At 50.8% G+C, this 13,137-nt stretch overlaps 1 protein-coding gene across 2 annotated transcripts in view; it reads left to right on the top strand.

Annotated features, from left to right (window-relative positions):
• Positions 1-8,150, top strand: part of MAP2K5 (mitogen-activated protein kinase kinase 5) — a 127,025-nt gene extending 118,875 nt beyond the window's left edge. For both annotated transcript variants that reach the window (XM_009995278.1, XM_009995277.1), the window contains exon 22: positions 8,046-8,150. In XM_009995278.1, the coding sequence (XP_009993580.1) occupies positions 8,046-8,150 (105 nt within the window). The remainder of the gene's footprint in view (positions 1-8,045) is intronic.
• Positions 8,151-13,137: the final 4,987 nt, after the last annotated feature.

Raw genomic sequence — 13,137 nt, 5'->3', positions numbered from 1 at the left:
GTTCCTGCAGGCACAGATTGGAGTTCTCCTGAATGGCTTTCAGTTGGGGTGGGGTGGAAGTGGGTGCAGATGCAAACAGATGGGTCCTGGGTGTCCTGCAGGCAGTGATGAAGCTGTGCAGAGCTGGCTCAGAGGATGCTCTTCCTAGGTTTCTGCTGCTACCAGGGAAGCCTTAGCCAGTGTTGTTGGGGATCAGGGAAGGGGAGCAGGTTTTCAGTTCTCATTTTATTCTTGAAAGGTGTCCCAGTGCTCAGAGGTGCCATGTTTTGCACAGGAAAAGCTCTGCTTTGGTACATCTGACACACCATGGAGACATGGTGAGGTGCCATTTCTAACATTGCCTAATAACCTGCTGCATTGTCTTTTCCCCCCTTTCCTTTAAAAAAATGGCATCAAAATTGCATGTTAAGCAGAGAGTGAGCTTCCCTTAAAGCAGCCTGTGGCCATCAGTAATATTTATTTTCTCTATTTGTTTTAAGCCTGTGAAGACTGTGGTTTCCTCCATACTGTCCTGATGGAGCCCTGACCAGCAAGCGTGCAATGCCCCCAGCCCTAATGTGCCATTAATGATAGGTTAATGTACAGTATAATGTTTTTTGGACTATGGGTTCATTACACTTCTGAGTGCAAGGTCCTTCTGCAGAGCGCCCAAGGTCCCATTGCATTATATCATGCAATAAAAATACCCTTTTCATATCACAGGCTAATAAACTGTATTTGAAATGCTGTCTAAGGGCACTGCCATGGTCTTGACAGTCTGTGGATGCAACAGTTGGGATCTCTTTATTGTGTGGTTTTTTTGGTTGTGCTTGAATTCAGATTTTTAAATGAAATGCATCATTTGTCTGTGCTTCTTCTGTAATAAATGCAGCCCAGTCCTTTCACCACACAGTCTGGGAGGATTCCTGTAAAAAAGAACATCAAAAAGGTGGTGCTGTTGCAACCAGCAGCAATGTGGCTGATTTCCTGGCATACCTTGAGTAAGCATGGGGTCTTTTATTGCCATTTCTAATTTGCTGGGTGTTGTGGTTACGTTGTTGTTACCACCAGACCTTGGTCCCTCTCATGGTGTCCCTCCTCCTTCTGTGTTTGCAGGGGTTATGTTACTGCCTGTCCTGGCTGCAGGCAAGAGGGGCTTCCAGGGTGTCCCCAGGCAGTACCCCCAGGGTTTGCAGAGGTGCCAGAGCCTGGTGGGCTCAGTGGGTTCTCCTGTCCATGGGACTGGAGCAGCTGCAGCATCCCTGGGGCCACCAGAGCAGCACAGCCCATGGTGCCAGCCCTGTGGGGTGGAGGGTCAGGGCTTGGTTCTTCTCACCATGGAGGGGAAAGAGGTTGGGGGCACCCTGGGGACTTTCTGCTGCCACCAGAGCAGTAGGAGATGCTGAGGTGGGGCCGTGGGGACACCTGGCCATGATCCTGGCAGTGAGCACAGCCCCTTCAGCCCAGCTGTGGCCTGGGCAGGGAGGCCAGGGCACTGCTCAGGGAATCCCAGACTGGTTTGGGTGGGAAGGGACCTTAAAGATGATCTAGTCCAACTGCACTGTTACACCTCCCACTAGACCAGGTTGCTTCAACCCCCGTCTGGCCTGGCCAGGCTCATATCCCTATACAATCTGCTGCTCAGGCCACAGCCACCCCTTAGCTGTGGGATGGTGTTCCCAGGTTCCTCCCCTTAACCTTCCTATCCTACTGCAGTGATGCAACTTCCCATAGGTCCACAGGATCAGGTCCCCGTGGACACTTCCTAGCAGGACACTGCAGTGAACCCACACTGACCCTGTAACCTGCTCTAGAAGAGCTGGGAGCAGGTCCTGCTGCCCTCCCCAGTGAACCTCTCAGTGCCCCAGTGAAAAAAACAAATGTAAGGAGGCAATATGTGGGCTAGATATGGATACACTGTCAGAAAAAGAGCAATATCACTGGGCACCATTTAGGACTAAGGTTCCTCTCCATGTCCTCTCTGTCCCCCTATGTCCCCTGCCCCAGGAAACAACCTTTCATTTTTGTAGATGTACAAGGAAATGGGTAACTGGCCAGTCTTTCACGTTGGGAATGTACTTTGTCACCATCCTGGCTAAGGTCAGTAGCTGCCTCTTTCATGGACCCTTCAAACCAGTCTGACAATGAACACTTGCTTCTTTTGTTTTCCAGCCAGAGGGCCTGGAAAGCCCTCTGAGCTCAAGGGTTGTTATTTATTGTCTGCCTGTCCTTTGGCAGTTTAGGAGCCTCAGCACAGGTGGGAAACTCCTTGGTGCTCTCCAGACACAAGCATTTTATTCATAGTCACTGGCTGAGGAACCTGCTGGGATAGACTCTTGTAAAGCTGTGGACTTCCCTGGACCTGTGTAGGAGCAGCAGTGTCAACTGGTACACGTGCATGAGACTAAATAGCTGAGAGGATTCTGGTAGCCCAGATCTGGGGCTGTGGGGGATGCACAGGCTGTGTACCAGGGGCACTTTCATCTCCCCTGGGCAGCTTGACCCTTGTTCCTACCAGCAAATCCTAGTGAGCAGATCCAGAGCAGAGCTGCACATGGACACCTGGTGCTGGAGAAGGCCCATGGGTCTGAAGTCCTGCCAAGGCTGCCATGTAAAGTGCTGCAGTAAGCTCTGGGTGGGTTAATACCAGAAAGGAAGGTTCCTCAGGCTGGAGGCTGTGAAAGCAAATTGCTGAATTTTAAGGGTAGGTAAAAATTACAGAACTTTTACCCTTGCATAATGGCAGTTTAATTGACTGGGCTAAATGATTGATGGTTTGTGAGCAAGGAGCTGGAATTGCCAGGGCTGTGTGTTCAGGAGGGCTCTGCCCTTTTAATATCATGTCAGATATTTAAATCATTTACATCACCCTCTGCCAGGTGCTCCCCTTGGAAAGAGTTAACCTGTCTGGTGGGACACTGCACCAGGAGAAACGTACCCTTTATCAAGAGAACGAGATGAGACAAGTTCATTTAAAAAGCCTAGTTTGTCATTCTTTATCTAATTTTCAGAGTTGACACAGAAAATTAGGCTGCCTGACACTCACTCTGGGGCTGTCCCTGGCCCTGTCCTGCCTGACCTTTCCAGCTCCCAGCTGCTGGGCTCTGGCTGGTGGCCACATCCCCTGGGCTGCAGGAATTGCTTTGTGTGTCCCCAGGCTGGACCCTTGGCTGGGGTGAGGCAGCCATGGGGAGCAATTTGGTGGTGGCTTTTCAAGGTATTTTGTGCTCCTGGACATGCTGAGTGCCAGGTCTAAAGGGGAGGTAGTTAAGAACTGGCAAGAAGGTGGTAGCTGCTTTGTGGTGAAGCCTGAGCAAACATGAAGTGTGTGGGGATGGGATCAGCTGTCATGGGATTGTCTTGTGGTACCTTCTAGCTCTTGTGAGCATCTCTTGGTATCACACATCTCTGCGTGGTGGGAAGCACCACGTTGTGGGGAGCTCTGATGTTGGCTGAGCCATCCCTGCCAGGGCATGAGCAGATTCCATTGCAATGGTTTTACTAAGGAGGGTTTAACATCAGCCTCATTTGCCAGTTCTCAATGCATATAGATGCTGAGTTCCCCACCTCCAAAAAAAAAGATAAAGGATGGGTGGTTGCTGCAGAAAAGGTACCCAGGGCACACCAAGTGTCACCCCACCAGGGCAGGGAGAAACCAGCTGCTGCAACAGGAAGCAGGGTTCAAGCTTCCACACCTTGAACTTCCTTCAGTGTTGCCTTGCAAAGCAAAATAAATCTCTGTGGGAATGTAAGTACAGCAGGTTGGTTGTGTTTGCTTTAGAAAGTGCTGCTCACTGTTGAAGTCAGGGCTGGGACTTTTCTTCGTGGCTGAGACACTCAGTGACAGAATTTATTAATAGTGTTCAAGCTGTTTTGACTTTCAGATTTTTTCTTTCTCTAGGTGACAGTTGATCCCAGCAGCCTGGGCAGTTGTGGTGCAGCTGCTTTTGTCCTTTAGCAGTTTTGATTTTTACCTGTTTTGTTGTGGGTTTTTTCCCCCTTGTTCCTTTCTTCCCTCCCTGTCTAATCTCCCTGCCCCTTCTCTCCTCTCTCCCTTCCAAAGATCTCTCCAGTTGAAGGCACTAGTGTAGGAGGTGTGTTTTGGACAGGAGTTTGGTTCTGAGTTTGATGGGCCTGTGCATTGTCCACAGTTCTGTGTTGCTCATTGGTGTATGTTTTTATTGCAGTTGCAGGTGTGACTGCAGCAGGAGAGATGCTGCTGAGCAAGGTGTGGTCTGACAAGGAGGGCTCTGTTCTCCCATTCCCTGGTTAAAAAGAAACCAAGGGAGAAAGAAAAAAAGGAGGGAGACAAAAAAAAAGAACCAACAAAAAACCCAAAGCAAAACACAAAAAACCCAAACACTAGATTCTGAAGAACAACTTCTGGTAAAAACATCTCCTTCAGCCTGAGAAAAATCCTCCCCCAAGCAATGTTTTCTAAACCCAAGGAAAATCTAAACAGTAGCTTTAAGTTAAACTTATTCCTAGGGAGAAAAGAGTGTAAAACCCCAGGCTGCAGGGGAATAACCTCAGCAAACAGAGCACAGGGGTGAGCAGCCTTGGCATGTGGGGAGGAGCTGCAGTGCAAGGATGCCTGGGGTGGGAGGCTCCATCCATCCTTGGTGGGAGGCTCCATCCCAGGGATGAGCAGCCTGGCTGTAAGAGCTGGGTTTTAATTGCCCCAACACATCTGCTCTTCCTTGTCTGTGGGCTCTTGATTGGTTTTCCCTGGTTCTCACTGTCCTTGACTGTTGTTTTGTCTAAGAGATGAAAAAGCTGCTTCTAGGCCATCTTGCTTGCAATAAGCACTTACCTTCCTCTGGCACCTTTTGCACCCAAAAAATACCGAAGTGCTGGGCAAAACACAACTGCTCTGACTCTCACATCACTCAAGAGAGAGCAGAGGCATGTATTCCCTTTTTACCCTCCCTCAGAGGCTGAGGAAGATGAAGCAGCTTTGTGAAGGTCATGTTGGAAAGAAGAAATTCTCTCCAAGAAAGAAAAAATTCTTTATTGAGGAAGGAATTCTTTGCTGTGAGGGTGGTGAGAGCCTGGCCCAGGTTGCCCAGGGAAGCTGTGGCTGCCCCATCCCTGGCAGTGTTGAAGGGCAGGTTGGATGGGGCTTGGAGCAGCCTGGGCTGCTGGGAGGTGTCCCTGCCCATGCAGGGGTGGGGCTGGATGGTCTTGAAGGTCCCTCCAACCGAAACCAGTCTGTGATTCTATGAAAGTACATGGCAGCTTGGGGATAAACTCCCTGCCCCTGTGTTCCCAACTGTCTCCTCTCCTGATTTGTTTTTATAGGTAGGAATCAAGTAAACCCAGGAATATTGCAGATTGAATTTGTTTAGTAAAGCAGTGAAACCCAAGCACACGTGGAATGTCTGGAGTGAAAGATTAAAAAAAAAAAGAGGATAGTGTTGGTTTAGTGTTGTTCCTGATGTGAGACATTCAGGAGCAAAGCTGAAGATTTCTAATATCCAGGTGTGGGAAGGGAAAAGACATTGTCCTTATGCTCAGTGCTACAAGCATCTGTGTACTTAAGTGCATCATTTTAAGACCATCCATCTTCTCTCGGTACCATTGAGCTTCTGCTGCTGCCCTCAAAGCTCCCAGATGGACTCTGGTACCTCTGGATATGTTCTTCCTTGGTGGACCATTTTCCAAGCAACCACTGAGCATCCAAGCATCCAACCTGCGTGGGAAATTCAGAGCTCTCTGGAAAATGTAAAGTTGCAGTCTGCAGCTAAAAATGGCTGAAAGGAAGCAATTTGCTTCAAAAAAATTGAATATTGAAAATAGAAAACATCTATTTCTGTAGCATTTACAAAGAGCAACCTTGGAAAGGTCACTGGTGATGGCAGGCAGCAGCTGCCCACAATTTCAAGGGCCTGGAGATAAAATTAAGGGCTTGCAGCTCCAGCCTGGGGGGAAGCAGTGCCAGCTCTGAGCAGGGGAAAGCAAGGGCTTGGAGCTGGCTTTGCTTTGGAAACCTCCAGTCACAGGAGAGTCACCCTGCAGCCTCTGGTCTGCAGGAGCTGGGGGATCTTGCCTCTTCAGGCTTGGTCACCTCATGGGTTTTGCTCTCGCTGTTACTTCAGCAGCTGTAGAAATTATTCCTGTGCTCACTGATGATCAGCAGAAAGGTTTGTGGGGAAGGGACTGGGATCCAGTTGTTTAAATTAAATTATGTTCTCTCCACCAAAGTGGGGTTCAACCTGTGCAATCTCTTCCACCTTGATGGAAACGTTTCATTTAAATAGTTCCAAAGTCTGTTTCACAGCCAAGAGATAAAGCCACTCAATGTCCTGACTGATGCAGCTGCATCTCCTCCCACCTCCCAGCTCTTGATGAGCTGACAGGCAAACTTGCTTATCCTTTTTTCCCCCTTTCAGGGTCTTCCTGTATGAGTTTAACTGGTAAGATCTTACGTCTCAGACTTCTCCCTAAGAAGTTGTAGCTGAGATCCCAGCCACCCCAAGGAGCTGAACCAACAGCATCTCACACTTCTCCACAATTCTTGTCGATAATGGCATATTTGATTCCTGAGGCTCCTGCATTTGCCAGCCCTGGCCCATGGAGTGTTTTATTGCTTGGAGCTGGTGCTGTGAGGATGTATGGTGCTTTATTTAGCCTGGTGCTGCTTCACTGCTCCACTTGGTGCCATCCTAACCCAGCCCACCACCAGCCTTCCCAGGCCCCACGTCGGGCCCACGCTCCATGTGCACGGGCTGTGCCTGCCGGTAATTCCCACACGTACGTCACCCTCCCCAAAGGCTCCCTAGCCTCCTTCCAAGCGTTGTTAGCAGGAGCTATGAAGTTTAGTGTTGCAAAAACTGAGCTGCTTTGGTGTGATTTGGAGTAGAGGTTTTCATCATCTGTGATGGTTTCTCCTGGCGATCGCTTCCTTTCAGTCGTTTGTGTAATTGCGCCACTCGGTTTCCTGTGGATTTTTATACTTCATTTGAGATTCATCTGAAGATGGCGTGTTCCCATCTCTAGGAATGTGGCCAGATTGAGGCAGGAGCTGCCTAAGTTGGCTGCTGCAGTTGCAAGCCATGTTTTTGTTTCATCCCAAGATGCTGTTCTGATTTTCTGAGGTGCCTAAGACACAGTCTTCTGGTGCCTGCAGGAACCGTAAAATATTCTTGGTCATTTGATACTTATCTCTCTTTCCATCACGTTTCATTCCCACAGCAGCTTCTTGTGAAGACCTGTTTCAGTTACACTTAGGTGCTGTTTTCATTTCTCTCTCGAGCAATCACTCCAAATTGTACTGAAACAGATCCTTCTCCTCGGGGCTGGTGGGAGTGCAGCAGAGCCTGGTCCTGCCAGTGCCGCGGGCACGGAGCTCGATGGCCACGGAACAGCACTGAGCACCTGCAGGGATATTGGTGTTTTTCTGGGTAATTTGTAGGCCCATCCATTTAAGGGGTGTCTGTACACAGAGGAAGGCATGAGGTTTCCATGGATAAAAGTCCAGGGCATAAAGATAAGTGACTTTGTGCTTCTCCCAGTGGAACAGGTCAGTCTCTGCCCCACGAACAACGTGGTCAGGTTGTGAACACAGACTGGGCTGTGCTTTGGGCACAGGAGGGTGTTGGGTTCACACACGTGACAGGGGTGCTCAAGGGGGCTATTAAAGAGAGAAACTTTACCACTGAAAGGTTACAGACATTTACAAACAGACTAGCAGGTCGGTGTGTTTTGGTGAGAATGCCTCTCTGCCAAAACACCATCTGGAGCTGGACAGCCCTGCAGGCTGTCCCAGGAAGCAGCTGCTTCACAACACAAGGAACTAATAGAACATTTGAAAAAAACAAACCCAAAATCATCCTTTTCCAGGAGTGCAAGGTAAGGCCTCAGGGAAGAGTCCAGGTCCCCCTGGCCCTCCCTTCTCTGTATGAACAACATACATGGATGATGTTTCCAGGAGGAAGTTGGCAGGTTTGAATCGCTGCTCGCTGGCGATTTTCTGACTGTAACCACGGGCTGTTTCGATGTCTTTTTAAAATAAATAAACCCTTTTCTGGTTGATCTTGACTAACTCTCCCCATCCCACTTCCCAGGGCCACCCCTTCATCGTGCAGTACAACGACGGGAACGCGGAGGTGGTGTCCATGTGGGTCTGCAGGATGCTGGAGGAGCGGAGATCGACGCAAGGGCCGCAGTAGCAGCTCCCCCAGCCCCAGGCTCCCAGCTCTCAGCCTCTCTGCAGCATATTTTACTAAAAAAATCTTTCCTAGAAGCATCAACAAAGTCTTTTGGGACCTTTGTTGCTGCCTTTGCCTCACCACCGTGTTAAGGGTTTCTTCCTCCCACGTTTCTTTTGTTGCTGAGCAATTTAACGTCCTCGGATTTATCTTCAGTTAAACTGTGCACAGCCTTAAAGCAAGTATTTTATATCTATATTTTTTTTGTTATTGAATGTATTGTATATTTCTGGGCTCCAGAGTATTTTTTAACTGGTTTTGCTATTGTATGAATGACACGCTGAGAGTTCAGAGGGTTTCATAAGGAGTTGTTGGCTGCCTTGGAGTGCAGGCAGCTACAAAATGCTGGGTTTAAATGTAAAACACAAGCAAACAAACTAAAAAGGAGTATCTGGATGTGAGGAGCTGATGGATTGCCCATCCAGTATCAGGTGTCTGGGGCTGCCTCTGTTCCCAGGTCTCTGCTGCTGCGTTGCTGGGAGGGCCAAGGACAAAGACAGCACAACATGTTGGCAAAGAGCAACAAGAGCTGAAGTTGGAAGGAGGTGGGGGGCAAGAGAAGAGCACTTTGCTGAGCACCAGCCCCAGAGCCCATGAGGGGCTGGTGACCTCTGGCTGCCAAGGGGGAGCAGCCCCAGGCAAGGGGAGTTGGCAGACAGAGGGGAGGAGGTTCTGTCTGTGCCACAGGAGAAGCCAAGGGCCACAGCACAGGTTTGCAGAGCATCCCATGAGACTGAGGAGAGGGCCTGTGCAGGGGGGCCCAAGTACCACTTGCTCTCATGGCCCGAGAACAAGCTGCAGGGGTTTAGATGGAATTGTGGGATCATTAAATTCTTTTAGTTAGAAAAGACCTTTAAGATCATCAAGTCCAACCATTAGCCCAGCACTGCCAACACCACCACTAACCCATATCAGCACCACATCTACATGGCTTTGAAATCCCTCCAGGGGCAGCCTGTGCCAGGGCCTGGCATCTCTTTCCATGAAGAAACTGTTCGAAAGATCCCATCTGAACCTCCCCTGGGCAACTTGAGGCCATTTCTTCTTGTCCTATCACTTTTAACTTGGGAGAAGAGACTGACCCCACCTCCCTCCAGCCTCCTTTCAGCTGTAGAGAGCAAGAAGCCTTCTCTTCTTGTCACAGCAGAGGGTGGGTTGCTTGGAAGCATCTTGCCTTGTTCAGCTTTGCTATTGTATGAATGACACGCTGAGAGTTCAGAGGGTTTCATAAGGAGTTGTTGGCTGCCTTGGAGTGCAGGCAGCTACAAAATGCTGGGTTTAAATGTAAAACACAAGCAAACAAACTAAAAAGGAGTATCTGGATGTGAGGAGCTGATGGATTGCCCATCCAGTATCAGGTGTCTGGGGCTGCCTCTGTTCCCAGGTCTCTGCTGCTGCGTTGCTGGGAGGGCCAAGGACAAAGACAGCACAACATGTTGGCAAAGAGCAACAAGAGCTGAAGTTGGAAGGAGGTGGGGGGCAAGAGAAGAGCACTTTGCTGAGCACCAGCCCCAGAGCCCATGAGGGGCTGGTGACCTCTGGCTGCCAAGGGGGAGCAGCCCCAGGCAAGGGGAGTTGGCAGACAGAGGGGAGGAGGTTCTGTCTGTGCCACAGGAGAAGCCAAGGGCCACAGCACAGGTTTGCAGAGCATCCCATGAGACTGAGGAGAGGGCCTGTGCAGGGGGGCCCAAGTACCACTTGCTCTCATGGCCCGAGAACAAGCTGCAGGGGTTTAGATGGAATTGTGGGATCATTAAATTCTTTTAGTTAGAAAAGACCTTTAAGATCATCAAGTCCAACCATTAGCCCAGCACTGCCAACACCACCACTAACCCATATCAGCACCACATCTACATGGCTTTGAAATCCCTCCAGGGGCAGCCTGTGCCAGGGCCTGGCAATTCTTTCCATGAAGAAACTGTTCCAAAGATCCCATCTGAACCTCCCCTGGGCAACTTGAGGCCATTCCATCTTGTCTTACCACTTTTAACTTGGGAGAAGAGACTGACCCCAACTCCCTCCAGCCTCCTTTCAGCTGTAGAGAGCAAGAAGCCTTCTCTTCTTGTCACAGCAGAGGGTGGGTTGCTTGGAAGCATCTTGCCTTGTTCAGCTCTGCCTGGATCACTTCTGCTCGTACATTGGAGTCACTGCATGTTGGGTGCAGCTGGGTCAGCCAAGGCTCCAGGTTTGCTGTGACCATCAAGGAAAGAAGAACAATTGCAACCTCCGTGCTGTGTGTTTGGTTCTTCTGCAGTTCCTCTGTGTGTTTTCCCCGCAGACTGACCCACCCTCGTGTGAAGGGGCTTGTTAAAAACCCACAGAGGAGAGGAGGGTGGTGAAAGGCAGGGCTGGTTTGTAGGTCAAGTTTTAGCTTAACAAATTAATCACTGATGTGACTTGGGCAGGGGAGGAGTTGGGGCTTTTGTTTGCTTGTTTTTGCATTAAAAATAAACCTTTACTAAAAAAAAGAGCTCGGGTAGTTTGTATCAGCAGCTTAAAAAAACCCCAAACAAATATGAGGTAAGAAATGGTTCCTACTGAACCACTGCAAATCCAAAATGTTACTTTGGAAGCAGCCTGGAAGTGACTTTGTTTCCTTCCTTGGAGGGATCGTTTGTCTTCTTTTGAAGTATAGAGGTTGCAGGCATGAACTTACAGACTAAAGTTTGTCTTAATTGCTGGAATGTCAGAGCCTCCCTGGCAGATCACAGCACAATGAATGAGCCAACGAGCCCGGTACCTTCAGGTCCTTTTTCCAAAGTGAGACAAATTCCCTCCCTGTGAGCCAACCAGGCTACAGGCAGCTCCTCCATTTATTTATCTCTAACAGTTTGCATTAGCTTTCTTGGGATAAAAAGTCTCTCTCTTGGATTTAGTGAAGAATTCAGTAAACCCAAGGTTTTTCCTTTCGTTTTCCCTGGCAGGGAGGCTGGGAGGGGAAGAGGTGTGGGATGCCAGCTGGTGGGAACGTGAAAGATCTCCTGGCCAAGGGGCTGGCCCTGTTGCCATTCACTGGGGTGAACCTTGCTGTCCTCAGTAGACTTGCTCAGTCCAGCCATCAGTCGAGGTCTGAGGCCTCTGTCCTCTCCTTCCCTAAGCACTTGGAATTCCAGTGCAGCAGGGAGACAGGAGGAGGAGCAGCTGGGGGGGCTGCTTGGTGGCATCACTTCTGCCCTGCTCCTGCACTGGGTTAATGCTGTTTTGGGGGGGGATTAGGGCTGGATGGGAGCAGGTGGGTTTGGCTGCTTCTCTTGGGCACAGCCAGCCTGGCTGCCACCCCGAGGGCTGAGCAGCAGTGAGGTCTGGCCTCCCTGGAGTGACACCTTGGAGGTGGTGGCTCCGGGTGGTGGATCCCCATGGGAGGTGTGGGCCCTCCAGCCCATGTCGTGCTGCATGGGGGGCTGCTGTGCCCCCCCCGGCACATCACCTTGCTTTCCCAACCCACATCCTGGCCCTGCTTTGCACACGTGTGTGCAAACCCCCCCTGGTGTCCACAGAGCCCAGTTCAGGTGATTCAGCCCCATTTTCACCACCACCCATCAGCACCAGGGCAGAGGTAAGAGGAGGGGGGGTGAGGCAATAAAATTTGGCCTGGATCTGGGTAGATTCAGTTCAGCTGGGTGCCCCCACCCATGGCCAGCATCTCCCTGGCAGGTCCTTACCCAGCCCAGGCCCCTCTCCCTGGGGCAAGTGCTTGCCAAGCCCGTGTCTGTGCCCAGCTGAGCTAAGGAAATCCCAGCTCGGCACAGGGGCTGTTGGGCACCCAGAGGTGACACTGAGGTGGCCAAAACCCGTGGGCTCTGCCTCCAGCCTCACATCTCACATCATCCCAGCCCCGAAACCCACACCAGGGATGGGAAAGGGGCTGGGAGATCTGAATCAGGATTTTTCTTGGCTGAAAAGCTGGCAGAAAATGCAGCAGTGTTGTCCCCTTCAGCTGAGTCCTGCTCAGGAGATGGTTTGGGGGGGGGTGATGCATAACAAAGATTCCTTTGACATCCCAGCAAACCAGAGGATTGGATCTGGGAGTGGGGTGTGTTTTCCTGCCTCGAGGAGCTTTGTGGTCCTGCAGGGAAAGTTTACCCGGAGGCATCGACTGAAAAGGGACAGACCCACACGGGGACCCTCTGTGGTGCAGGGAGCAGCACATGGGCAACGTCTGAAGCAAAACCTGGGACACTGAGTCTTAGCTGGGAAAAAAAGATAAATCCACATTCCCACAGGGAGCAAAATCCACTGATGAAGGGCAAAGGCTCTGGGAGCCCAAGGGCAGAGGTGGGAGATGGACCTGGGACCTCCCCCCAAGGGAATCTGCAGCCTTGGCTGGTGAGGAAGAGGGAGGAGGCAGGTCAGGGGGCTGCAACAGCTGAGATCCCCCAAGCCTGATGTGACCTCTAATCTGGGCGGGTTCCCAGCACCGAGAGGAGGTGAAGAACCAGCTCTGTGGCCTTTCAGCTTCTCCAGAGGGTGCTCAGGAGACCTTTTTCAGCCGCGGCAAGTTATTTGTGGGTGAATCCTGCCCCACGCAGCCTAGTTCTTGCCCCACGGGGATCCAGGCAGGAACCAGCCTGAGCCCCAGATGCTGCAGCTTGATGGGCACCGTGTCCCTGTGGTGAGATCCAGGCCCCAGGGAGCTGAGGGGCTCCCTGGTGGGGGTGTGTGGGGGGGTGGAGGCAGAGGCAACTGCATGATGGTCCCAAACTATAGCAGATATTTTAGGGTAACCCACCTCCAGCCTTCCCTGGGGGTCCCCTCAGGCTGCAGTGGGGACCCACAGGCACTTTGGGCACAAATCTGGAGGGATGGGGACTGTCCCCTGGACTTGCTGGCCTCCTCCTGCTCCCCCAGCTCACCAGTACTGCACTGGCCCGTACTGGGAAAGCCTGATGGGGGGAAAAAAAAAAAAAAAAAAAAAAAAAAAAAAAACACAAAAAAACACATCTAATAA

The sequence above is a fragment of the Chaetura pelagica genome, unplaced genomic scaffold, assembly GCF_000747805.2.
Source record: "Chaetura pelagica isolate M959 unplaced genomic scaffold, ChaPel_1.0 scaffold453, whole genome shotgun sequence".
Classification (NCBI taxonomy): Eukaryota; Metazoa; Chordata; class Aves; order Apodiformes; family Apodidae; genus Chaetura; species Chaetura pelagica.
This window is presented reverse-complemented; position numbering and strand designations above follow the sequence as displayed.